General features: G+C 36.9%; 1 protein-coding gene across 4 annotated transcripts; it reads left to right on the plus strand.

Moving 5' to 3' along the window:
* ccm2 (CCM2 scaffold protein) lies at positions 1-26,676 on the plus strand. Of its 4 annotated transcripts, XR_008839571.1 has the most exons (11): positions 1-312; positions 6,297-6,473; positions 8,118-8,201; positions 9,209-9,392; positions 9,503-9,633; positions 15,020-15,155; positions 15,376-15,433; positions 15,514-15,655; positions 18,121-18,259; positions 22,288-22,846; positions 24,345-26,676. XR_008839571.1 is itself a non-coding variant. In XM_056481149.1 (10 exons), exons 1-10 carry the CDS (start codon positions 283-285, stop codon positions 22,572-22,574), a joined length of 1,368 nt encoding a protein of 455 aa, XP_056337124.1. In that variant the 5' UTR covers positions 1-282; the 3' UTR covers positions 22,575-24,064. The 4 variants fall into 4 exon arrangements, 3 of the variants coding, with proteins under 3 accessions (XP_056337124.1, XP_056337125.1, XP_056337126.1); XM_056481149.1 differs by lacking the exon at positions 24,345-26,676 and having other exon boundaries at positions 22,288-24,064; XM_056481150.1 differs by lacking the exon at positions 24,345-26,676 and having other exon boundaries at positions 15,379-15,433; positions 22,288-24,064.
* Positions 26,677-26,908: the final 232 nt, after the last annotated feature.

Consider the following 26,908-nt stretch of genomic DNA (forward strand, 5'->3'; position numbering starts at 1 on the left):
TACGCCCAAAATGGCGGCAGGATTGAAAAGTTTGTTGCTGTTTTTGTTTTATTTTATTATATCTGTTCGGTCTCTGTCCCCCTTTTAATAAATTCCAAGTTTTACCTCGACAAATAAGGTTACTCGTTTCTTGACGGTCCACGAGCACGTGATTCTGGATCGTCGGTTTGTTTAGGTAGATCGCCGAAGCGCCGCCGTTGACGTGTAGGAGGCAGATGGCAGTGAATTGGTGGACATCACCACATCCAATACAGCGAAAATGAAGAGCATTTGTACGTAGAGATGGAGGAGGATGTAAAGAAAGTCAAAAAGGTAAGTTAACGCTGTAATGTTCCCAGAGTTTACCCGTGTACGATACAAAAATGGTTAGTAGCTTAAAAGTGTTGGCCTAACCACGACAAAACAGCAATATTAACTATCTTTTAAATCATTCGTGTCTGTATTCATTCCATAAGATATGTTTAGAATAATTTCCGCTCGTTTTCTTGTAACTAAACTAGATTATCAAGGAAAAAGCTAGTGCTGCTTGTTAGTTATGAATATGCGCAGCCCAAAGATAAACACTCAGAATCTCAGCATGTGACTTTACTGTGATTGTCAAAGATCTGGCGCTTGACATTTTCTTCTGATTCTTGGTGGCTTTTTGTAAAGTATTCAGTCAAAGATGTCAGTTACAGAGCCCCCGTATGGCCACGTAGAAAATCTATACTGGTCTCTGGAGGTTGAAATCGTGGTTTGCATAGTAACGTTAACGTTAGTAAATGCAAAAACCCCCAAAACGATTCGTTCAGCATTGAGGTTAAGTTGTTTTTTATTTACACATTTGCTCAGTGACAACTTGTGCCACGGTTCCTATATTGTTTACCACACTACCTTGAATATTCGTACTGAAATAACATGCAAGCATGACTTCAAAACAACATTAGCACTATTTAATACTAAGTAGAAAGTCAGAATATAAAACCCACTTTACCTCAACCCGTTCAGAAATTATGACTAACCAAAAATTGCGATCAAAACACTTTCGTTTTCTCTACTCTCTTTGTCTTTTAGCTCTTTATGATAAAATTTATAGGTCTTAATATATTTTTAGCCCAGCATCGTGAACCTAGAATTAAAAGACTTTACAGCGTTTCAGTTAAACTATCCAGGCATGCTTAAAAATGTATAATAATGAGGTAAAGTTGGTTTTATTTTCGCACATTTCTTCAGTGACAACTTGAGACATGCTCCCTATATTGTTTACAACGCTACTTTGAATATTCGTTCTGAAATCACATGCTAGTATGACTTCAAAACAACATAAGCACTATTTAATTGACTGTAAATAATGTTGTTCTTTGATAGTCTTTGGCTGCTAATATGATTTCCCTATTTATAATTGGCAAAGAATACTTTTCTGAAAATATAATATTAAGTAGAAAGTCAGAATATAAACCCAATTTAACCTCAATCCGTTCAGCAATGATAACTAACCAAAAAACTGCTAACAAAGCTAGTTTAACACTTTTTGTCTTCTAGCTCTTTATGATGATAATGTATAGGGCTCAATGTGTTTTCATCTTAGGATTGTGAACTTAGAATTAAAAGACTTTCTAGTGTTTCATTTAAATTATTCAGGCATGCTTATATTTCTAAAGTAATATTTTATAATAATGAGGTAAAGTTGGTTTTATATTCACCCGTTTGTTCAGTGCCAACTTGAGACATGCTCCCTATATTGTCTACAGCGCTACTTTAAATATTCGTTCTGAAATCGCATGCAAGTATGACTTTAAAACTGAATTAGCACTATTTAATTGACTGTAAACAGTGTTGTTCTTTGATAGTCTTTGGCTGCTAATATGATTTCCCTATTTTAATTGGCAAAGAATACTTTTCTGAGAATATAATATTAAGTAGAAAGTCAAAATATAAATCCAACTTTACCTCAATCTGTTTCATTAAAATTATCCAGGCATGCCTTTAGCAGCCTTGTATTTGTGAAATAATATGTTATAATATTGAGGTAAAGTTGCTTTTATATTCGCATGGTTGTTTAGTGACAACTTGTGATATGCTGCTTATGTTGTTTACCATAATACTTTGAATATTCGTTCTGAAATTGCATGCAAGTATGACTACAAAATAACATTAGCACTGTTTAATCGACTGAACAATAAACTTTGATAGTCTTTGGCTGCTAATATGATTTCCCTATTTAGAATTTGCAAAGAATATTTTTCTAAAGTTATATTATAAAGGAGAAAGTCAGAATTTGCAAATATAAAACCAACTTTACCCAATTTATAATATGTTTATGGTGTATATAAACAGTTGTTACACATTTAATTTAGGAATAGTAAGTGTCTTCTTACATGTTCATTATTTATTTCTAATAAAAATAAATATAAGCATCACATTTTAATGTACACAAGAAAAAAAAAATATATATATATATTTATTAGAAAGCAGAAATCTCTGAATTATGACAAACTGAGGCAATGGTTTATAAACTAAAAGTACTAATAAATCACCTATTAGGCCCTATAGGTAGTGTACGCAGTATAGGTGATCTACGCAGAATAACTCCTTTTTCAGCTGACAATTACAGCTGATTTAAGGAAAGGCAGGAGCACAGACAGGACTTATGGCCTTTCCAATCAGTCCGGTGTTGTGTGCTTGCTGAGCTCAGTCTTTCCTCCTCATGCACAGGGGAGAATGGAGGGCTGGGCTCTCCAAAGACTCAGACAGGATGTGACGGCCCTGTGTCTGCCTTTTAATCACCACTGTGAGCCGATAGTTTCTTTCCCTTTGCCACAGAGGACGCATAACATTCAAACTAAGCAGATCTTTTACTTGTACTTGAGTTGCAGTTAGTTTGGTTGGATGTTGCACGATCATTCTCTCAGTTATCTTATCAGCTACTGTAGAATGTATGTTTTTGGTTGTCTGATTTAACTAAAAGGAAAAGATTCCTCACGTGGCCACACGCTGGAGCTGTTGAGTCGTTTACTGTCAAAGAAACTGTGGAAGAATTTGTCTGTTTTTTTTTTTTTAATTAACCAACTGGAAATCCACAGTCCTGGTATTGAATGATCGTACTATGATTTGTAAAGCACACAGCAAGTCTTATAGAACATCTGTAATCTATAAAAGACATCTATCTTACATACAAAAAAAAGCGTAATAAAATTAGGCCCCCCTGTTTATCTTTTTCCTCGATTTCTGTTTAACAGAGATTTTTTTCAACACATTTCTAAACATAATAATTTTAATAACTCATTTCTAATAACTGATTTATTTTATCTTCAGCCATGATGACAGTAAATTATATTTTACTAGATATTTTTCAAGACACTTCTATACAGCTTAAAGTGACATTTAAAGGCTTTACTAGGATAATTAGGTTAACTAGGCAGGTTAGGGTAATTAGGCAAGTTATTGTATAACAATGGTTTGTTCTGTAGACTATCAAAAAATAAAGAGCATAAAGGGGCTAATAATTTCGACCTTAAAATGGTTAAAAAAAAATTTAAAACTGCTTTTATTCTACCCAAAATAAAACAAATAAGACTTTCTCCAGAAGAAAAAAATATTATCAGACATACTGTGAAAATTTCCTTGCTCTGTTAAACATCATTTGGGAAATGTTTAAAAAAGAACTTCAAAGGGGGCTAATAAATCTGACTTCAACTGTATATATTTGCAAGTATTTCTTTAAACACCAGCAAGATCAACTTCTGATACACGCTTTTGTAAAGCCTGAAAAAGACTAACATCAAAAAAGATAGCAGCAAAAATCATTCAAACGTTTGGAATTGGTAAGTTCATCTCTTTATTATTTATTTAGAAGAAGGTTGTTATACTGGTCAAAAAATAAAAGGCTATATTTTTAACATATGATAAGCAGAATGGCATCAGTGCTCAGAAAAAAACTTTTTAAAATCCAGCCTAAAATAGGAAAAAATTCCAACTATATTTTGACTCAAGACATGATGACATTGTTTACAGAAGATGTTGTATAGGACACACGAGACACACATGATTATTTACTCAAAGGAGAAGACCCCCCAAAATGTCAATATAGTAAAGAAAGCTAGTATTCTTGTGGAATGCCCTATTTTTAATGATATCAGACAATGTTTTTCGTCTGGAGAGACTTTAAATGAAATATGTTTAATGTGAATTCTTCCATAATTGTACAATTTTTATCATTTGCAGTTTTAGATTTATTATTATTTTATCTTCTATATTATTATTGTTGTTATTTATGTATTTTATCTTGTATAATATTTATTGATGTTGATGACTTTATATTGTTCAAATATTTTTATTGAAAAGTGCTATTAAAAAATAGTTTAAACGTTTTTTCATTTTTTTTTTTTTGTCATTACATAGCCAGAGACGCTGCTATGGCAATAAACTTAACTCTCTCTCTACTGATTAAAGTGGTAGGATCAGTAATATAGTCAGATTAATAGAATTCAAATAAGTATAATTATTAATATCCTAAATTTAAAATGATAACAATGTAAAATAAATGAATACATTTTAAGTCTTTTTTTCTGTAAAACCAAATAAAAGATTTTTATTATTATTATAATTTTTAATTTTTTTAAATATTTTGTTTTTATTTCATCAAATTTGCTGATTTGATGATCAAGAAACTTCTCATTTTTGTCCAAATTGCTTAAGATATGTGTGGGACATTTTTGGGATTCTTCTTTCATGAATAAAACTGATTCACATTTAATTAATAGTCTTTACTGTCACTCATATTAATGGCTTCTTGCTGAATGTTTTATTTATTATTTTTAGTTTTTTCAAATCTTGCCAAATTCTTAGTGTGCATTGTCTTTTTTTCTTCTGGTGAGGATCACTTGTGCGCCGTGTTTTCTGAAATTTCAGAAGGACACAGACTCATGAAATGTTGATGTTGTTGTAGTGTCTCATTCCTTGGCTGCTCAATAATTTAGTTAGTTACAAGTTATAAATTAACATTAATATTATAAACTGCTGTGGACATTTTTGAATACAGTACTTTATAGCAGGACTTCTCCAAACCCCAATGGGCCAAAAACCTCAAGCTGCAAATTAAAGTGAGAAAGGAATCCCTGATCTATAGTTTATTATTTAAAAAAAATGCCAATATTAAAGTGCTTTTGTAGTACCATATTAAAAACATTATTAAAAAGAATCCTAATAATGTTAGTTAATTCTTTATAAAGCATATAATTCCTGCCTTAACCCAATATTTAGCACCTAAATACACACCACAAAAATCCGAAGTCCATCTTTCAAAACAGTTATTATTGAGGATCTTCTCGTAGCAGTTTGACACACTTCTGAAAGATTGTTTGACTGTTTCATCACAGGAAATGGCGGTTTGTGTTCTTCCTTATTGCATGAACTATAGCTTAAAGCAGAGTGTCTGAGTGTTTGTGTGGGGACGCGTGTGTATCGTGGGGTGTGGTTTCTCTTGCTGTTTTGAGGGAGTTGGGCTTGATCTCATTTGTCACAAGCCACATGCAACCTGTTTCAAGAGCAGCGCGCCTGTTGTTAAGGACAGCTGTCGTACGGTGGCCATTTCCATTGTGTTGATACTGTAGAGGCCAGTCATGGAGACAGAGGTAGGGCTTGTCGAAATCTTGTTTTTACTGAAACGTCTTTTTTAAATACATATTCAATTCACCATTGCAGATCCGCAGACTTTGAAAAACAAAGTGGTTACTTAAAGATTTCACTCCTTCAGATTTCAGCCATAACTATTTCCAAGAGGCTTTTCTGTTGAATAGCAAGCTGATATTAGTGGTTGGGTTTACCACAGAGTAAATAGCAGCCTTTTTCCACGAATGTCGATCTCATTATGCTTTTGCAAAGGTATATGGTTTCATAAAAGCCCTCAAGCAAATGTAGCGCTGCAGACGTGTTTTAGCCAACAGTGCATTTAAATAGGAAGGACTGCATGTTAAGGAGTATATTTTGGTTTATACTTCGTTTTTATTGTAAAAATAAAAAATCCTGTTGCTAAACATTTTTCTGTGTCAACATAACTGACACGTCCATAGAGGCTTAGCCTTGAGATTGTTGTAGTAACTGTTGCCGTATCAGTCCAGATCACACAATTCAAAGATGTCATCAGTGGAAATCCAGTATATCAATGTGCAGTGTATACAAGACATCAGCAAGAATCATTTTCACACAGCTAGCCACTGACCAAGCTCATAAATTTATGGTCACGCTGAAAAAAATCTCCTGCGTTTTTGACTTCCTAAAGTCGTGATGTGATTTCCTCTTTCTGTTTCTTTCTGCAGCCAGGTATTGTGTCTCCGTTCAAGCGGGTGTTTTTGAAAGGGGAGAAGGGTAGAGATAAGAAGGCTCTGGAGAAGTCCACTGAACGCAGGGCCCTCCACACCTTCTCCCTCTCTCTCCCAGACCACCGTATCGACCCAGATATTCTGCTCAATGACTACATCGAGAAGGAAGTTAAGGTATTACTCAGCTTCTGCTTTTGTATTGTGTGCTGATATTTCATTGTTTTATTGCATTTATATTGCTTACACACACTGGAAAACATTTCTGTTTCTTTAGTTGCTAAAATCAAAGGTGATGTGTCCAATCCATCTTGGTTATAAAGACTCAACCCTTGATTACCTTTACTATTGCATCTGCATTTGGCAGCATCTACCACAGTTTAATTCTCACCTGCTTTTCAGTAATTGACATTACAGGTTCTCACAAAATAACATCCTGCAGCTTATTTCTTTTCTTTTTTTTCTTTTTTTTTTTCCATGTGGCATCCACCAGGGTTCAGTTCTCAGTCCTTTTTTATTTCTAGTTTGTTTTTGTTTAAACAAATATTGAGGCACCAGGGATTCCACTAGTGGTGTAATGGATCACAAATCTTACAGTTCGGATCACACTACAGTTTTTGAGTCATGGATCAGACCTTTTTTCGGATCAGCAAAAAAAGGGAGGAGAGAAATGTCATTTGCTTTCCATTTATACAAAAATATCACTGCAAAAACCATTGGTTTTAAGAAACATAACTTAGAACCTGTAATTTGAATAAAAATAAAAATCAAGAAAGAACCAGCTGAAAAAAGAGAAAATATTCAATATGAAAAACGATCTTTGCTACTGTTAATGCTAAATATAAAAATCTAACATCTTGTAAAACAAATCATATTTATTTTTTAATTAATGATTGAACAATTGACACACAAAACTTTGTTTCATTATAGGTGCATCATTTTTGAAAACATATTCAGTGACATAATTTTGATGGTTGTTTGTCGCCACCCATTGGTTACACATTGTAGTTGCTACAACATTCACCAGCGTCAAGTTCCCTTACACAGCGATTTTAATCCTTACCAGAAACATCAGTGTTTATATCTATAAATATATATAAAAATATTTAGATATATAACTATAAACTGTTCTCCCAGTACTTCTGTGTTATTTAATTGTTTGTAACTAACTGAAAAAGTGTAAAAACTGAATCTCTCGATCAAACGCAGATTTGAGTGCAGCGTTTTGAAGGATTAATAAACATATGCAAATCATTATTCATTCATGTTGCGTGGGTTTTAATTGAGATTGCAACCTTTTAATGTTTAATTGTGCAGCTTTACACCAAATACATTAATGCAGGCTAAACAGTGACAGAAAACATCTTTAATAAATAACCTAAGAAAGCATTTAGGTAGGTCCCACATCAACATTTCCGTCCTCATTATATTTTAAAGGGAGGCCAAAATGCCTTCATGCATGTGGTTTGAATAATGCGGGAGCCGATCTCTCTGCAATTTTTATAAATATTGGATTAACCTACAGTTATTAATCCACAGGTCATGTGCGTTCCGAACCATGGGTTGTGATCCGTTACACCTCTAGATTCCACTGTTATGTTGCCGATACCCAAATCTATATCAACTTTTGTGATCCCTCCCATAGCTAGTTATTTAGTAATTCTCCTCTGGATGTTGATGCAGTCTCTTAATGTGCCCCGTAATTTCTTGTGATTATTTAGGAATTAATATTTTTGTTCTTAATATTGTTTTCTTGTTAACCATGCTCTATTGTATTCTAGAAAGGCTCTATAATTAATAACATTGTTATTATTGTTGTAGTATCTGGGACAGCTGACCTCAGTTCCTGGATACCTGAATCCCTCCAGCCGCACTGAAGTTCTTCAGCTCATTGACAATGCCAGGGTAAGCTCAATACTCATATAGCTGCATTTACACTGCAGATCTTAAGGGTCAATTCCGATTTTGTGACTATCCAATTTTTTTTTTGATGACCCGCTTGCATCATCTTTTAAAAGTGACTCGGATCTGATTGTTTGTAATTACAAGGCAAAAGGCGCAATGAGCAAGAAAAAAGAGCGGGCACTGACTGACAGCTGATAGCAAAAAAGCGCTCTTTTCTCTATTCTTGTGTTTAATCTGTTAGCGAGGTTTTATTTTTATTTTTATTTGTTTTCCTATGGTTATGACAGAAAAGTTCTCATTTGCCCATTTTCTTTTAATCTAGGCTTTTTTTAAACCACTAGGCATCTTAACGTCATTTCCATGGCGTGATTTAAGCACGTGATGTTTGCAACCGTTTTAGTTTAGCCTAATATTGTTTACATGACGGGCGTTTTACTCTAACTCACTCACAGTCTCGCGCTCTCTCTCTCTCTCTCTCTCTCTCTCTCGCGCTCTCTCTCTCTCTCTCTCTCTCTCTCTCTCTCTCTCTCTCTCTCTCTCTCTCTCTCTCTCTCTCTCTCTCTCTCTCTCTCGTTAAACATGCTAAAATACTTGTGCTATATGACAATATTAAAGCTTTTTTGTTCTAGTATATAAGATTTAAGGTTTGCGACTCTGCTGAAGTCTGTCCCGAAATGAAATCGTCAGAGTTGACGTCATATGCTATGGTTTTTAATGACGCATGACTCGCATTGACAGGTGAAAATCCGATCTACCTGCTTACACTGCAAACACGAGGACACAGATCTGATTCATATCGGATAAATTTCCACATGTGAACAAGGCCTGAATCTGATTTAAGTAAATCGGAATCTATGAGATTTTTTATTTTATTTTATTTTTTATTTTTTGCTTACTCGTACATGGGCCATATCTGATCTGTGCCACATGGGAGAAAAAATTGGCTCACTTGAACCATTGCAACATGAGGACATGTTTCCACATTGGTTCTCTCATTTCTTGTGCAGAAGTCTCATCAGTTAGCGGGGCAGCTGACATCAGAGCAGGATGCTGTTGTCAGTTTGTCGGCGTACAATGTGAAGCTTGTGTGGCGTGACGGAGAGGACATCATTCTGCGCGTACCCATCCACGACATTGCAGCTGTGTCCTACATCAGAGACGACTCGCTTCATCTAGTGGTGCTAAAAACAGGTATACAGTCATGTGGTCAACCAATGAGCATCAAACTAAACACAGTGGGTTCAAGATTCAAAGCATAATGATTGAAAAATGTATAAAGGTTGTATGATTTTTGTTTGCAGCTCAGGAGCCCGGAGGTTCCCCATGTCATAGTACAGAGATGTCGAAATCTCCCACTCTGAGCTCTTTGTCGGAGAGTGGGGCTGTGCTGGTGGAGGTCTGCTGTCTGCTTGTGCTGGCTGTTGACAACAAGGTTAGCTTTTGTCATTTAAAGGGTGCATATTATGGCCTTTTTAGAGTTTTACACTGAAATGCCTTGTTTGTAGTCTTGCCGTTATTTCCATGATGTAGCCATGTTAAAATGTTACATATTTGCATAATTCACATCTAGTAAAATCTTTGGTCTGCCTCAAAGAACAGTAAGGGAAGTAATTTCATCATAAAAATGACATGGGCTTCCAATGCTGAGTCCATAGTTACTATAGATACAATACTGTTTATTGGTGCTCATAAAATGGAGGGAGCTAAAACCTGAATATGATAGGGGTCGTTACATTTCAGGCACTCTAAATGGTTAACCCGTCACAACAGGCTGGTTCAGCTGTCCAAAAAAAATATAGGTTTTTCAGAAAGGTTGGATGTAAAGAGAGACTCGTATTTCTCTCAAAGTGCATGTTTTTTTTAATCCAATACTATTATCATTTTACATGTACAATAAAAGTGTGAGTTTGTAAATAAGGTGACGTGGGTTAAGTCTGAAGGTATACGCAAGTACAATAATGTTGGACAACAGGATCTGAGGGGGCATGTAGTGTTTTTTACAAAGTCACTTTGCTCACCACAAACCTGGCTTGTCTATACAGCATTTTTAGTCATTTTCTAAGGCAGTGTTTCCCAACCCTGTTCCTGAAGGCACACCAACAGTACACATTTTCAACCTCTCCCTAATCAAACACACCTGAATCAACTTATCATAACATCAGAAGATACTCCAACACCTGAAGTTAATGGGTCAGAAAAGGGAGATATCCAAAATATGTACTGTTGGTGTGCCTCCAGGAACAGGGTTGGGAAACACTTTGTGAGTAAATTAAGATGATGACAGTGCTGTTGTATGCATGGTAAAATTATAAAAAATTAAATAAGGAAAACCTTTTTCACTTTTAGTTAAATCATTACTAAACATGTAAACATAACCTAAAATTTAAATCCTACACAACTAGCAGTTTGAATAAGGTGTTTACATTCGGAGAGCAGCATTTACAGCAGATCTTTCAGTCCATAGTATTGCATTGATAATACTGTAAACTGAGTAAATAAATCATTTTGACTAAGGTATATCTTTACAAACTGAAAGAGTACTGCTGACGATACTAAATAACTTTGCCTCTGAATAAATATTAACAAAGTACATTGATCGCACACTTACCAAAGTGACAATCAACATGAACTAGAACCGCGTCTTTTTTTTAAAGGAGATGAGCTGCAAAACCGGATTTTATAATTTCCAGATTCGAAAAGCTCTTGGGTAAAAAATGTTCATTACAAACTTACTTTTGTCATGTGTTAGCAGACCACTGTAATCCACATGTGAGTCCAGCTACGCTCTCATAGCAGGGGAACTGAAAAGAAAACCTTTGTTGCAGCACATATATACAACACTAACAACTCATGTCTCTAAACAATTCTTCTTCCACTTGTTTTAATGACGGTTGGCAACACAACGTGGTGTCTCTCTGTCGTCTGAACAGGTAAAAACAGTCTTCGAAGCTATCATGCAAATTAAGTTGTGCCTCATTCACAATAGAGCGCGCTGATTATTTTGAACCAAGTTTATCTTTTGCATTAATGCTGAAAGCTCAAAGACGTCACGTTGTATCCACCGGTACAGACAGCCAGTCTCCACTCTGGGATTTACACAATGATCTCATGGTCGTGACGTAGCTTCTAAATTTCTTTACAAACCGGAAGCACGAATTTGCTCTAAATAACGCAAAAACAACCAATTTTCACTTTTTTGGTGAAATATATGTGTCCTAATAGTGTTTTTAGCAACGTGGGACACGTTTATGACTGTCAACGTCCCAAAAAATGTGTTTTGGTGTTTCGTGACCCTTAAACATTTAGATTAAACTGCCTTTATAAACTCAACTTAATTTTTGATATTTTGCACAAAGAAATCAACGGTACCATTAAAAAAAATAAAAACTTCACTTTAAAACTTGTTTTGATGTCCCCAAGGCAATTGCTCATATGAATGGACAAAAAAACACAATGTTACAGGTTTTTAGTTGAAAATGTCTTGTAAACACTTTTTTAATGTCCGGGTAACTAGATGTTCTCAACACTAGCCCCTGAGGGACACTCCCTGCAGAGCTTAATGTAAACTTTAATCAAACTGACCTGTTTACACAACAACATTTTCAACCACAAACGGGAATCCTTCTATGATTTATTGCCTGTTCTTTTACATAACATATGTGCTTTGGTGCCTGAAAAAGGGAATCTTTGAAAACATCCACATCATGTGTATGCAAAGTACATTATATTTAAGTATATGCAGTACTTGTTAATTTTAATGGCAAGCGTGATCAAACATACACTAAATTGTAGTACATTGTAGTGTTGGTGCTGGTCAAGAGTTTGCTAATGCTTCAGCAAAATGTGGATTTACATCATCAGTTACAATCAATTACATCCAATAGCCGAGATGCATCACATACACACATCACATTCCAAATACACACTAGCACCAAGTTGCAGCTGACACGTTGTCACTTCCCTACATGTACTAACATTTACTAACAATGTGACAGTGCCGAATACGGACCTGGCATGCATAATACAGCATTTTTATCTTTTTTTCACAGATATGCATTAACATTGATTGATTTAAAATCATTGTAGAAGTAAAACTTTAAAACACAAGAAGAAAACTAGTGTGTTAGTCTAATTAGGAGTAATTAGTAAAAACTCTGCTGGAAAATGGACAAAGCTGAAATATCTTGAGATAAACAGTACCTTTAAGGCCATTTTCATTCAAGGTTATTTGCAGTTTATTAACCTCTCATGTGGTCTTAGATCGAGCCCAAAAAATTAAACCAGAGCCCATGCACCTTGTGGCTGAGCCTGACCCGGTCCAGCACATTGTGTAATTTTGAGCCAGAGCCCGATTTAAACCTGACTATTTGTTTTAATACATGGGCTGTTATAACAGACATTCTCAACTACAATTCTGAGTTGTTTGAGTTACAGAAATTAGTTTAGATTTATCATACCTCGCTCTCGGGGGTACGCTTGAAGAAGTGACAAAAGAAGACATTGAAGGCTGACTTTCATCCTTTCTGCATACCTGCCAAGCTTCTCGTTTTTGCCGGAATTCTCTTGTTTGGTTGTTTTTTTTACCATTCTATCCCGCTACCACCCCCTTAAAGCATTTTCCCATATCTTTCTATGAAAGTGAAAGTAGCATCAAAGACTCCATCTTAAGTGTGAAATAGTCTAAAGCTACGTTCACATTGCCAGGCTTAGTGCTCAAATCAGATTTTTTTCTCAGATCTGAATTTTTTTTTTTTTTTTTTTTTTTTTTTTTTTTTTTTTTTTGCATGGCTGTTCACAATGCTCTTATAAATGTGGCCAATATCAGATTTGCAGTGTGAACAGATCCTGTTCCTAAAGTGCCCCCGCCTGCACAAAAGTACAGATACGGACAGCACAACATGTCTAATTATGCACACAATGTGTATACTGTATGAAGTAAGCATGTTATCAGATCATGCTTATGATTATTACTCTATTCACAGACAACCGTGGTGTATTTCATGAACTGTAAAGGGTTGTTCTGCTACTGCTAATGTGTATTTCGGCATTTGAGACCTAAAATAAGTCTCTTGTGATTGAAAACACTGATTATTTGTGATTTATGACAAGCGCGGCGCATGGTGCTCTGACCACCGGTGTAGTGAACTCATCAAGGGTTAATGAGCAACCGCAGACTGAACTGTGAAGGCGGAGTTGGATTATCTCCTTTTGCAGAGTTATTTCATTTTAATTCGTTATAAACAACAAACACATGCAGAAGGGGGGTTTAGGTGCTCGAGCACCTGCCTTCCTGCCTTCCTCCTCCTTTGCACACGGATCCCCTATCTGCAACACCTATGACGCTCTTTAGCTCCGCTGAGTGCCTCAATCGTTAACCAGATTAGTTAACAAGCACCAGTTTTGCCTTCAAAATCTTTTTCAACATGAACAACCAACTTTCTGTGGTAAAGTAATTGCCATTCTTCTATGCTGCTGAGGAGCAGATGATGTTTGCAGCACAGAATGATGACGCATGTCGCTCGAAGATTATCTAAAAATCACATGAAATCCGACATAACCATTCACACTGCGTCTGCATTGCAAAACATCAGATCTGTGTCTGATTTAAGACTACATATGAAAGTGGCACAGATCTGACCTGAAAAGATCAGATTCCATGCGGTTTGGGCTATGCACACTGTCATCGCATGAGGGGGGAAATCAGATTCGGGCCACATTTGCCTGAAGAGTGAACATAGCCTAATTGCAAAAGCTGTTCAATAGAATTATGCTTTTGCTTCATTTTGGCTTAAAACCACGTTGAAATTATTTAAAAAATGGTCTGATTTACTTTGCAACGTCTGAATCAGTAAATTAATGTAATGCCTGTTTCACACCGCATGCGCAGAAAGTTTTTCAGTTATGATGAACACAGTATCCATAATTATATTTTATTTATAGAAAAAGGTCTGTGGTTCTGCATACAATGACTTTATCTTGCTGGAGTTTGATAGCCGGTTTCACTTTACTTCAGGATGCGTTAATGCTCTCTGTAGATCTGTTAGAGCCATTCATAAATATTCCTAGCAAATCTAATAAATGTTGGAGACATGCTCGTTACATAAACGCGCTAAATCACACTTCAGCAGTGTTTATTTGAGGACGCGCAAGAACATCTGCACTTGAGCAGCGTATGTTTGAGGGCGCGCAAGACGTTTTGTGCAGGAGCAGAGGAAATTGGCGCTCAAGCACAGAGATCGACATGCTTGTAGGCTATTACATGAATGCGATCTCGACTTAATAGTGCGCTCACGACATTTGTCAAGGAAATAACGCCACATGTAGTTGGTAGATCTGTGTAAAATGCCCAACAGAGTCTGCCGCCACAGCTGGAAAAAATCCTAGAGGAAACACTGAGCTTTGTGCTGCAGCTGCGTAAAAGGCAAACGCCTGCACACTGCTTCTGCTCTCCATACACACTGCACACAGGTGACTGACAGAGGCGCTCCGTATAAAGACACTGTTCTCAGATCAGCTTCTGTACACGCGATTTGAAGATGAGCGAAAGTGGATGCTTCGGTATTTAGGTGTGTTTTTAAACAGACAAATACACTTAATAATATGTAAACATGTCTGTCCTGGCGTCTTTTATTTTAAACACAAATATTTGTGCCTTAAATGCGCACAAACAGTGCTTTCATTACAGATTTGTGTATAGCTCTCCATGCAGTTAGGCTAATTAAAAAAAAACCCGGCCCGAAGATAGTGGCAGGAAATATCTGGGCTCGGGCAGAGAATCTAAACTCTACCTCTGATTATCGTGAGCTTTTCTTTCGCAGGCTGCAGCAGAGGAGCTCTGTCTTCTACTCAGTCAAGTCTTCCAGATCGTCTACACCGAGTCCACCATCGACTTCCTAGACAGGGCCATCTTTGATGGAGCCACAACACCCACCAGGCATCTCTCAATCTACAGTGGTAAGTGAGCAGGAGCAGATTCATCATTTTGGGATTTCCCAGTAAATTTGCACTTGCCCAAAACCACAGGCCACAGTCAGTTTCACAACATTATTTCTTCTGGGGTGGTTTATTGGAAACCGTATTTATGCTATCCTCAAGCTTAGTCTGTTAAATATTGCACTGACCTTGTAGAATAATGTCTCTAAATACTTTCCTATGTTTTTTTTCCTCATTAAAGAAGACTCCTCAAGTAAAGTTGATGTCAAAGATGTGTTTGAGGCTGAGGCAAGCACATTGTGAGTATCACTTCAACTGTCCAGTAATCTGGCACTTTATCTGTTGAATTAAGCAGTCATTGAGTCTTATCCAATCGCAGCTCGTTCCAGAGTTCTCTAGAGGCGGGACATTCCTCTAGCCCCTCCCCCACCTCGGCCCCGGCCTCACCACAAACCAAAACAGCCAGTGAGAGTGAACTGAGCACAACAGCTGCTGAACTGCTGCAAGACTACATGACCACAGTGAGTGTTCCTGTTCATGTGCTATATAAAAATACATCTGCAAGGCTGTTTCTTTTTATTTTGAGGTCACATTTACACTAGTGCCTTTTAGATTTATAGCAGCATTTTAAAATGACAACCTATACTGCCATTTTCACTACATTTGAGTAAAGATCTTCGTCCGCAGTACACCACATGAAAACATTAAAGACAGATAATAATTGTACAAACGTGTTATGTGGTAGCATCTATACAATTATTAAATCAAGGACAAATTATAACAGCGTTCAATATGAAACACTACAGAATTGAGTTGAAAGTCATGTTTGCAGCAATTCATTTAAACACCAGTACTCAGAACAGAACAAGATAAGAAAATCAAAAAATCTATAAGTAACTTAAATATTTATGTAAGTAAAATGCAGTGTGTCCGGAAAGTATTCATAGCGCTTCACTTTTTCCACATTTTATTTGTTACAGCCTTATTCCAAAATGGATCAATTAATTTATTTCCTCAAAATTCTACACACAATACCCCATAATGACAATGTGAAAAAAATATTTTTTTAAAATTGTGGCAAATTTATATAAAAAAAAAAATCTGAAAAATGACATGTACATAAGTTTTCACAGCCTTTGCCGTGAAGCTCTAAATTGAGCTCAGGTACATTCTGTTTCCACTGATCATTCTTGAGATGTTTCAGCAGTTTAATTGGAGTTCACCTGTGGTAAATTCAGTTGATTGGACATGATTTGAAAAGATTTAACAGTTGACAGTGCATGCCAAAGCACAAACCAAGCATGAAGACAAAGGAATTGTCTGTAGACCACCGAGGCAGAATTGTCTCTTGGCACAAGGCTGGGGAAGGCTCTGAAACTTCCAATGAGCACAGTGGCCTCCATCATCCATAAATGGAAAATGTTTGGAACCACCAGGACTCTTCCTAGAGCTGGCTGGCCATCTAAGCTAAGTGATTGGGGGGAAAGGCCTTAGTCAGGGATAGGCATGAGACGATTACCATTTTTAAGGTGTACCACGGTTTGGAAAAGTCAAGGTTTTAAAACCGTTTTCTGCTATACCGTTCCTAAGGTATGTGTACTATTTTTATTTTTTTATTTTTTTTTTAAGTTTATTTTATTTATTTAAGAAATCTGTGTTTTTGAAGCAAATTAAGACAGTAGATATAAATGATTCATATTAATTATTTAGCCTGAGATGTTTCTCATCTCAAAATATGTCAAAATATTTTAAATGTTTCTCAAAATAAAATAAATTGTGTTCAAATGGGGAAAGAAGTTTGTATTTAACCCAGACATTTAAAGAAAATACATTTTAGAGCAGTAATTACAATACGGTGAAACAGTGATATTTTTATCCAAGGTTATCATACCGTCAGATTCTTATACCGGCCAATGCCTAGTCAGGGAGGTGATCAATAACTCTGAGCCACTCTGAGTCCAGAACTCCAGTGTACTTCTGTGAAGAGAGGAGAACCTTACAGAAGGACAACCATCTGTGCAGCAATCCACCAATCAGGCCTGTATGGTAAATTGGCCAGATGGAAGATACTCTCTGCCTGGAATTTGCTAAAAGGCATCTAAAGGACTCTCAGACCATAAGAAAGAAAATTCTCTGGTCTGATCAGACTAAAATAGAACTCTTTGGAGTGAATGCCAGGCGTTACGTTTGGAGAAAACCAGGCACCGCTCATCACCAGGCTAATTCCATCCCTTAAGTGAAGCATGGTGGTGGCAGCATCATGCTGTGGGGATGTTTTTCAGCAGCAGGAACTGGAAGACTAGTCAGGATAGAGGGAAAGATGAATGCAACAATCTACAGAGACATCCTGAATGAAAACCTTCTTAAGAGTACTCTTGGCCTCAGACTGGGGCGACGGTTCATTTTCCTGCAGGACAATGACCCAAAGCACATCGCCAAAATATCAATGGAGTGGCTTCACAAAAACTAGGTGAATGTCCTTGAGTGGCCCAGCCAGAGCCCAGATCTAAATCCTATTGAACATCTCTGGAGAAATCTGAAAATGGCTGTACACCGTCGCTTCCTATCCAACCTGAGAGAGCTTGAGAGTTACTGCTGAGAGGAATGGGCAAAAATTCCCAAAGACAGGTGTGCCAAGCTTGTGGCATCATATTCAAAAAGACTTGAAGCTGTAATTGCTGCTAAAGGTGAATCAACAAAGTATTAAGCAAAGGCTGTGAAAACTTATGTACATGTGATTTTTCAGCTTTTTTATTTTCAATAAACTTGCAACCATTTCAAAAAAATCATGTTTTCACATTGTCATTATGGGGGTATTGTGTGTAGAATTTTGAGGAAATCAATTAATTTTGATATAAACAACATCAAGGTGTATAAATGTCTGGCTGAATCTATCGGAAATGTGCTAGTGTAAATTAAACCTGAGACTATAATTAGTTTCTGCATATTTCATTGTGGTTTTACATTGTTGTTTGCTCTGCAACAGTTGAGGACAAAGCTGTCATCTAAGGAGATCCAGCAGTTTGCCACACTGTTACATGAATACAGAAACGGCGCCTCCATCCATGAGTTCTGTATCAACCTGCGGCAGCTTTATGGAGACAGCAGGAAGTTCCTCCTTCTCGGTTAGATGCATGTTGAGCTGATCTTAACATAATTATTTTTTTTGAGTACTCTTTGCTAGCTGAATTTTTGAAAACAGAATTCTTACTCTCAAATGTATTAACATCAAATATAAACACTGGATAAAAATAGTATGTTTTGCAGAGAACTGAAATAAAATAATTCAAAATTGATAGCTAAAGTTGAAAATTATTTAAAGCTATAATTCACCAAAAAATGAAAATTCTCTCAATAATAGCTCACCTTGTATTGTTCTAAACCCCTGATACCTTCGTTCATCTTCAGAACACAAATTAAGATATTTTGGATGAAATGTGAGAGCTCCCTCATCCTCCATAGACAACAATAATCTCAATTCTTTCAAAGACCAGAAAGGTACCAAAAAAACATTCTTAAAACACACCACAATATGTCTTCAGTGGTTTCAATCTGAATATCACGAAGCTACAAGAATACTTTTGTGTGCATATAAAACAAACATAACAACATTATTCAACAGTTTCTTCTTCTCAGTGTCAGTATAGGGTCCACGTTCATGAGCTCTGTCCTTACACACACACATATATATATATATATATATATATATATATATATATATATATATATATATATATATATATATATATATATATACACATATATACATATATACATATATACACCCCGGATATGCACAAACTTCCTCCGTTTGAAAAAACACAGGCACATTCACATTCAATGTTTTTTTGTTTTTTTTTTTATGCCCCTAGGGCCGGGGTTCAGGTCAATTTTCACGTCACAGCTAGCAGCATATCGGGCTTCGGGTCTGCTTTAGAAAAAACTTTTTTTTTAAAGTTTAATGAGACCTAATGCGTGCGGTCTGGAAGCGCCAGTAATGCCTCGGTATACAGATTTCCAGCCACGTGCAATGGAGAACATGAAACTTAAAACTGGAAAAAAAACACTAAAGGAAAGAAAACCTTTTCAAATATTGACAACTTTAAATCATGAGCCAACTGATTATGCACAGTGCTGCTTAATTGAGTTAACTCACTGTGTTAAACTTAAACTAAAACTTACATAAAAAAAAAAATAAAATAAAAAACATTTCTCTAAATTATTCTGAAAAAAAAAAAAACCTTTCTGTTAAATACAAATCTGGTCTATTTCAATGGCTGTAACAGTATAAGCTGTTTGGTGGGAAAAAAGGACAGGCTTCGGAGTCAGACTCGGACAAAAATTTCGATAAGCTGTTGAACTAGGGCAGGGCTGCAGCCTGTGCATCTCGGGCTAGGGTTTAGATTTAAGGCCCGTGCAGGGCTCTAATTTATGGTGTAGGTCAGCAACGCTACCGAGCACCACATGCAAAAAAAGAGCTGAGATCTCTTGTGAACACATGCTCTATACGGACACTGTAAAGAATAAACTGTTGAATAAAGTTTATGTGTACACAGAGGTATTCTCATAGCTTCATGATATTCAGATTTAACCACTGAACTCATATGGTCCATTTTGGGGATGTTTTTTTTTTTTTGCATGAATGAGTCGGGACATTGGTGTCTATGGAGGGTGAGAGATTTCTCAGATTTTATCTAAAACATTTTCTTTTCTATTCCAAATGCAAACAAAAGGTATATCACCCTTTAAAGTGGGGAAAAATATTTACATATTTAAATATATACATATTTAAAGCTCATATATATATATATATATATATATATATATATATATATATATATATATATATATATATATATATATATAGATAGATAGATAGATAGATAGATAGATAGATAGATAGATAGATAGATAGATATAGATATAGATATAGATATATAGATATATATAGATATATAGATATATATAGATATAAAGATATAGATATTCATAAATTTAATTATAGTCCTAGACATTCCTGATGTTTTACATGATCAATTGAACTGCTGAAATTTCCCCATGAACTATTAGGCTGCATTTACACTGGGTAGATCAAGTGACCCAATTCTGATTTATTTTCTCCCATGTGGCACAGATCAGATATGACATTAAAATGCCTACTGGTTTTAAAAAACGCCTAGATTAATAGAAATGAGAACTTTTTTTGGCATGAACTTGTCAAAAGGAAAACAAAAAATTAAACCATGCGAACTTGGGCTAATATACAGGATTTTAAACAGGCTGGTGTTATAAAATCTGGGCCTGGTGCTTTTTTCCTCTTCTGTTTCTGGAAGACCTGGCGCACCTCGTCTTCGTTAAACTGTAGGGCAGGTATGAGGGAGGCGGGGGGTGGTGGTGGTGTTAATGGTGGCGTGAAGAGCAGTTCAGAGTGGGTGTGGGGGGTTTTCTCAAACCGGCAGTAAAACTCATTCAGGTCGTTTGCAAGTTGTTCATTGTCTACAGTGCTGGGGGATGGTGTCTTGTAGTTTGTGATGTTTTTCAAACTTTTCCACACGGATGCTGAGTCGCTGGAAGAGAACTGACTCCTTAGTTTCTCAGAATAGTTCCTTTTTGCGACTCTGATCTCCTTTTCCAGTGTGTATTTGGCCTGCTTATACAAGGCCCTATCCCCATTCCTGTAAGCAACCTCCTTGGCCTGACGTAGCTGTCTGAGTTTTACAGTGAACCATGGTTTGTCATTGTTGTATGTGAGTTGAGTCCTGGTAGGAATGCACACGTCTTCACAGAAACTGATATAAGATGTTACAGTCTCTGTGAGCTCATCCAGATCGTTTGCAGCAGCTTCAATAACACTCCAGTCAGTGAGGTCGAAACAGGCTTGTAGATCCCGCTCTGTTTCGTTAGTCCGTCTTTTCACAGATCTTAATACAGGTTTGGCTGTTTTCAGTTTCTGCCTGTAGGTTGGAATGAGATGAATCAAACAATGGTCAGAGTGTCCCAAAGCTGCTCGTTGGACGGAGCGGTATGCATCCTTTATTGTGGTATAGCAGTGATCCAGAATATTGCTTTCTCTTGTGGGACATGTAACATGCTGTCTATATTTTGGCAGTTCACATGACAGTTTTGCTTTGTTAAAATCCCCGAGAATGATTAAAGCAGAGTCCGGGTGTTGTTGCTCTAACACCGTGATCTGATCAGCTAGTTTCTGTATCGCCAGACTCGCGTGCGCGAGCGGAGGAATGTAAACACTGACGAGGATAAACGAGCAGAACTCGCGCGGGGAGTAAAAAGGCTTACAGTTAATAAACAGGGCTTCGAGATCTGGACAGCACATCTTCTTTAAAACTGTTACATCTGTACACCACCTTTCATTGATGTAAAAGCACGTCCCGCCACCGCGTGATTTCCGCGTTGATTCTTCGTCGCGATCCGCTCTGAACAGCTGATAGCCCGGTAGGTGAAGCGCGTTGTCCGGTATGGTGTTGTTCAGCCAGGTTTCCGTGAAACACAGAGCAGCTGAATGCAGAAAATCCCTGTTTGTCTGAGAGAGCAGAATGAGTTCGTCTATTTTGTTGGGTAGAGAGCGGAGATTTGCTAGATGGATGCTAGGCAACGCGGTCCGAAATCCGCGCTGTCTGAGTTTCACCAGCGCGCCTGCACGCTTTCCTCGTCTGCGCGCTTGAAAGCGTTTGAGTAGCACCGCGGCTCCGCCGACTACGATGTCCAACAGAACATCAGATAAATCCAGGTATGGAAAAATATTCGGTGGTGTATGTGCCCGAATGTCCAACAATTCGTCTCTGGTGAAACTAATTGTAGGAATATGACTCGAGACAGGACAAACTAACAAAAACACAAACACTACTGCAGAGTACGACACGGAGGCTGCCATCGTCATCGACGCCATCTTGGATCTTTTTTGTTTGTTTAGTTTTTTCCTGGGTCTTTACTGTGTGTAGTGTAAATGCAGACATCAGATACGAGTCACTTTGTAAAATGATGTAAACGGGTCATCAAAAAATTTGGATACCGTCACAAAATTGGAATTTCTGCAGGTTTGGTCCTGTAAATGCCGTTTCTAAAAGTGCATCAGTCTCTCATCAAACCTCACGATTATTCTTATTGGCTAATCTCCTTGTTTTGTTTACTCCAGGACTGCGGCCGTTCATCCCTGAGAAGGACAGCCAGCACTTTGAGAACTTTCTGGAGACCATCGGCGTGAAGGACGGCCGCGGCATCATCACAGACAGTTTCGGCCGTTATAAGCGCACGACGAGCTCTGCGTCAGACTCCACCACGAACGGAAACGGTGCTGCGGGCGGATCAGATGAGGGAACGGCCACGTCTGAGGGCGACGAATGGGACCGCATGATTTCAGACATAAGCAATGACATTGAAGCCTTAGGAAGCAGCATGGACCAGGACGGCGTGCCATCTTGATGCCACGGCTCTCGGTGAGCTTTAGCCAATCGCCACACACCGGCCAACAGTCCGTATTGCTGTCAATTTGAATCTGACAATGCTGGATTTTGGATGCTGTATGGATACCACTTCCTGACAGTCAATTTTATTTTCGTATGTCGTGCCATATTGTTGAGCGGTTTTAAAGAGCTGTGATGGAAGGATGTGTATTGCTGTGGACAGCAGTCATGTTCCTCTGGGATGTTTATTGGCAGTATCTGCTACCACTGAAGAAAAAACCTTGTTGTTGGGTAGGTGTGGCTCTTTCACACTGATCTGAGAACAGTTTGCTAGTGTCCCATTTAATAGCAAGTAGGGCTAATGATATATCGAAATACAAATAGCTAGTTTAGTTGCTAAACTATCAAATAAACATTTAAAGCCCATTTACATAAGGATTACAACAAAAATGACAAAGATATATTTTTAATATTGCTTTAAAGAGTCTACAATCACCAGCCACTTTATTAGGTACACCTTACTAGAACCTTGCCTTAATCCTTCGTGGCATAGATTGCACAACGTACTGGAAATATTCCTCAGATTTGGTCCATATTGACTTGATAGCAATATGCAGTTGCTGCAGATTAGTCGGCTGCACATCCATGATGCGAATCTCCTGTTCCACCACATCCCAAAGGTGCTCCATTGGATTGAGATCTGGTCACTGTTGTAGTCATTTGAGTACAGTGAACCATACCTACCATCTGAATGTTGCACCAGAAATCGAGACTCGTCAGGCAACATTCTTCCAATTTTCTATTGTCCAATTTTGATGAGCCTGTGAGAATTGTCGCCTTAGTTTCCTGTTCTTAGCTGACAGGAGTGGCACCTGCTGCTGTAGCCCATCCGCCTCAAGGTTTGATGTGTGGTGCGTTCAGGGATGCTCTTCTGCATACCTCGGTTGTAACGTGTGGTTATTTGAGTTACTGTTCCTTCTATCAGCTCGAACCAGTCTGGCCACTCTGGCATCAACAAGGCATTTGCGCCCACGGATCTGCCACTAACTGGATATTTTCTCTTTTTCGTACCATTCTCTGTAAACCCTAGAGATGGTTGTGCGTGAAAATCCCAGTAGATTAGCAGTTTCTGAAATACACTAAAAACCATGCCACGTTCAAAGTCACTTAAATCACCTTTCTTCCCCATTCTGATGCTCAGTTTGAACTGCAGCAGATCGTCTTGACCATGTCTACATGCCTAAATGCATTGAGTTGCTGCCATGTGATTGGCTGATTAACGAAGAGTTGTTATAAAGTGGCCGGTGAGTGTATGTAACCATATAGGCCTTATTAGATAAAATCCTATGGTGTGCTAGACATAATTAACCATTTGCCATATTGGATGGGTCATATACGCTTATGTGAATATCTGTTTACAGTAGACTACAGATGATTATTGCTAAACTAACACAATACAGCAAGACAAAGGTGTTGGCTAACTTGATATTAAAAAGTTAATTGCATGCATACTTGTTGAAGGTCTCCCTGTTTTTTTTTTTATCTTAAGTTTAACAACCAGAGGCAGTTTTATATATATATATATATATATATATATATATATATATATATATATATATATATATATATATATATATATATATATATATATATATATATATAATATTTTAAAACTGTGAACGACGACATGACACATTCACATTTCCTTTATTTTTTGTGTATTTTTTTTAATAACTCCAGGATTGCGGCCGTATTTATTTATTTATTTTTTTACCTTTTATTTGGATAGGATAGTGGAGGACAGACAGGAAAGCATTGGGAGCAGAGAGAGGGGAAGGATCGCCATAGGACCTCGAACCTGGATCAAACTCAGGTCGCCGTGAGCACCATAGTGCTATATGTTGGCGCACTTAACCACTAGGCTATTGGCGCCGACGCGTTTACATTTCCAAGATGTCAGACTTGTCCATGTGTCTGTAGCGGCTGAATGTTGCATCTATGAATGCATAACTCTGACTCTAAAGATAACAGCATAGAGGAACAATGTTGTTGGAAACACTTGCACAACATCTTTTCTTTTCTTTCCAATAGAAGCTGCAAAGCTACAGTTTAAGTCAGAATTATTAGCTTTTTTAAATATTTCCCAAATTATGTTTAACAGAGCAAGGACATTTTCACAGTATGTCTGATAATATTTTTTCTTCTGGAGAAAGTCTTATTTCTTTTACTTCAGCTAGAATAAAAGCAGTTTTTAATAAAAAAAAAAAAAATTTTAAGGTCAATATTATTAGCCCCTTTAAACTATATATGTTTTCGATAGTCTACAGAACAAACCATCATTATACAATAACTCGCCTAATTACCCTAACCTACCTAGTTAACTTAATTAGCCTAGTTAAGCCTTTAAATGTCACTTTAAGCTGTCTTGAAGTGTCTTGAAAAACATCTAGTCAAATATTATTTACTGTCATCATGGCAAAGATAAAATAAATCGGGTATTAGAAATAAGTTATTGAAACTCTTGTGTTTAGAAATGTGTTGAAGAAATCTTAAACAGAAATCAAGGAAAAAATACACAGGGGGACTAATAATTCTGACTTCAACTGTATATGTAAACAGTCATTGTTCTGAACCATAAGCCCTTTTATGCTAGCAGTTGAAACTAAATGTATGGAATAGTTAGTATCACTTTTTTTATTTTGGTGTATTATTATTATTATTATTTAGCAAGCGTGTATAATTTTTCAGCCCCTAAAAGATAGTTTACCTATTTTTTTAAGTGTTCAGAAGGAAAAAGGTGTTTCCTAGCCTCTTAAATTATTTTTGCACCCCCAAAACAAAATCATGCCACTCATTGTAGAATGATTGATTATTTTTAAGAAATAACAAGACAAGTTATCTTGTGAACATTTCTTCAAATCCCCTAAAAAGTCAGATATTCCTAATATCATGTTACTTCAATATCAAAAAGATGATCACGTACAAAATTGCATAAAATTAAAAATGAAATAACATTTTGTGAGCAAAAGTGATCCAGTAGCGGAGCTCACACACTTCCAAAACAAGCACCTTTATGGTAATAATTCCTCAGCTTCATGTCTTTCCAGACTCCTCACCCCCCAGAGACCTTCATTCATCTTGAGAAAACAAATTAAGATATTATTGATGAAACTGGAGAGCTTCCTCTTTCTCCGTGAACAGCAATTGATCCCAAATAAAAAAAAATACCAAAAACATAATCAAAACAGACCATTTGCCGTCTGGTTCATTATGAATAAAACGAGAATACAATTGTGAGCACATAAAGCAAAAATAAACCATTTCTTCTTAGTGTCTGTAAAGGGCGCATATGCTCACGTTTGTATGTGTGCCTATGATGCGCCTGTGATGTGATATACAGTGCTTGTGAACGTGCGCAATATACTGACACTAAAGAGAAAGTAAACTGTTAAATAGCCATTTATTTGTGCTCTGAACATAACCGAAGGCCTGACACAAGGGTGAGTGATTAATAGTCATTTTTAAGCCAACTTCAGATCAGTGTGAAGAGTCAGTTTCTCCCTGGAGTGTGTGGAGCGTTGCTGAGTGGCCTTCCTAAACTGTGTTCTGGATTGCCTTATAAATGTTGTAACCTGAGGGAAGTGAAGTGCAGTATATTTCCTCCTGCACTGAAGTGCTAAATCGAAACTTGACCCATTTACACCCGTATATTAACTGGTCAATGTGTTACACTTTCTTTCTTTTTTTTTTGTCTAATATGTATTTTACTTTATATATTTTGCTTCAGCCAGGATTGGTTCTAATTACCCAGTTATTATCATGTGGGTTTGTTCAGGTAGGAAATGTAGCACTATATATATATTTTTTTGGTTTTGACTGAAAACCTGAACAATGTGGATATTAGACAAGGTCAGTTTTCTGGCTGAGAATGCAATATTCTGTACACTGCATTGCACCCGTGTCCCGTCATTCATTGTATCCTCCTCAGAGTTTTTGGTAACCTAACGTTGTGCCTTGCAGAATCACTGATTGTATCATCCAACATTGGATGTAAGGTATATTCTGTAATCTAATCAGAAACGCGACTGAAGTATGAGTTTATTAAAAAGTGAAGCACTTAACGTGTAGTTCTTTTAGTCTCTAAGCACTCTGTAGTGGAGCTACTATTTGGATTCATGGATTCATCTACATCATGATTTAATGAGCTTTTGTCTTTATAAAAGTATTTGTAACACTTTTGCAATAAGGTATTAGTTACTGTATTTTATTAACGTGGACAAACAATGAGCTATACATTTATTACAGTATTCATCTTTAATAGACATAGGTCATTCATTTTAGTTCATGTTAACG

This window comes from Danio aesculapii, chromosome 20 (assembly GCF_903798145.1).
Source record: "Danio aesculapii chromosome 20, fDanAes4.1, whole genome shotgun sequence".
In the NCBI taxonomy this organism is placed as follows: Eukaryota; Metazoa; Chordata; class Actinopteri; order Cypriniformes; family Danionidae; genus Danio; species Danio aesculapii.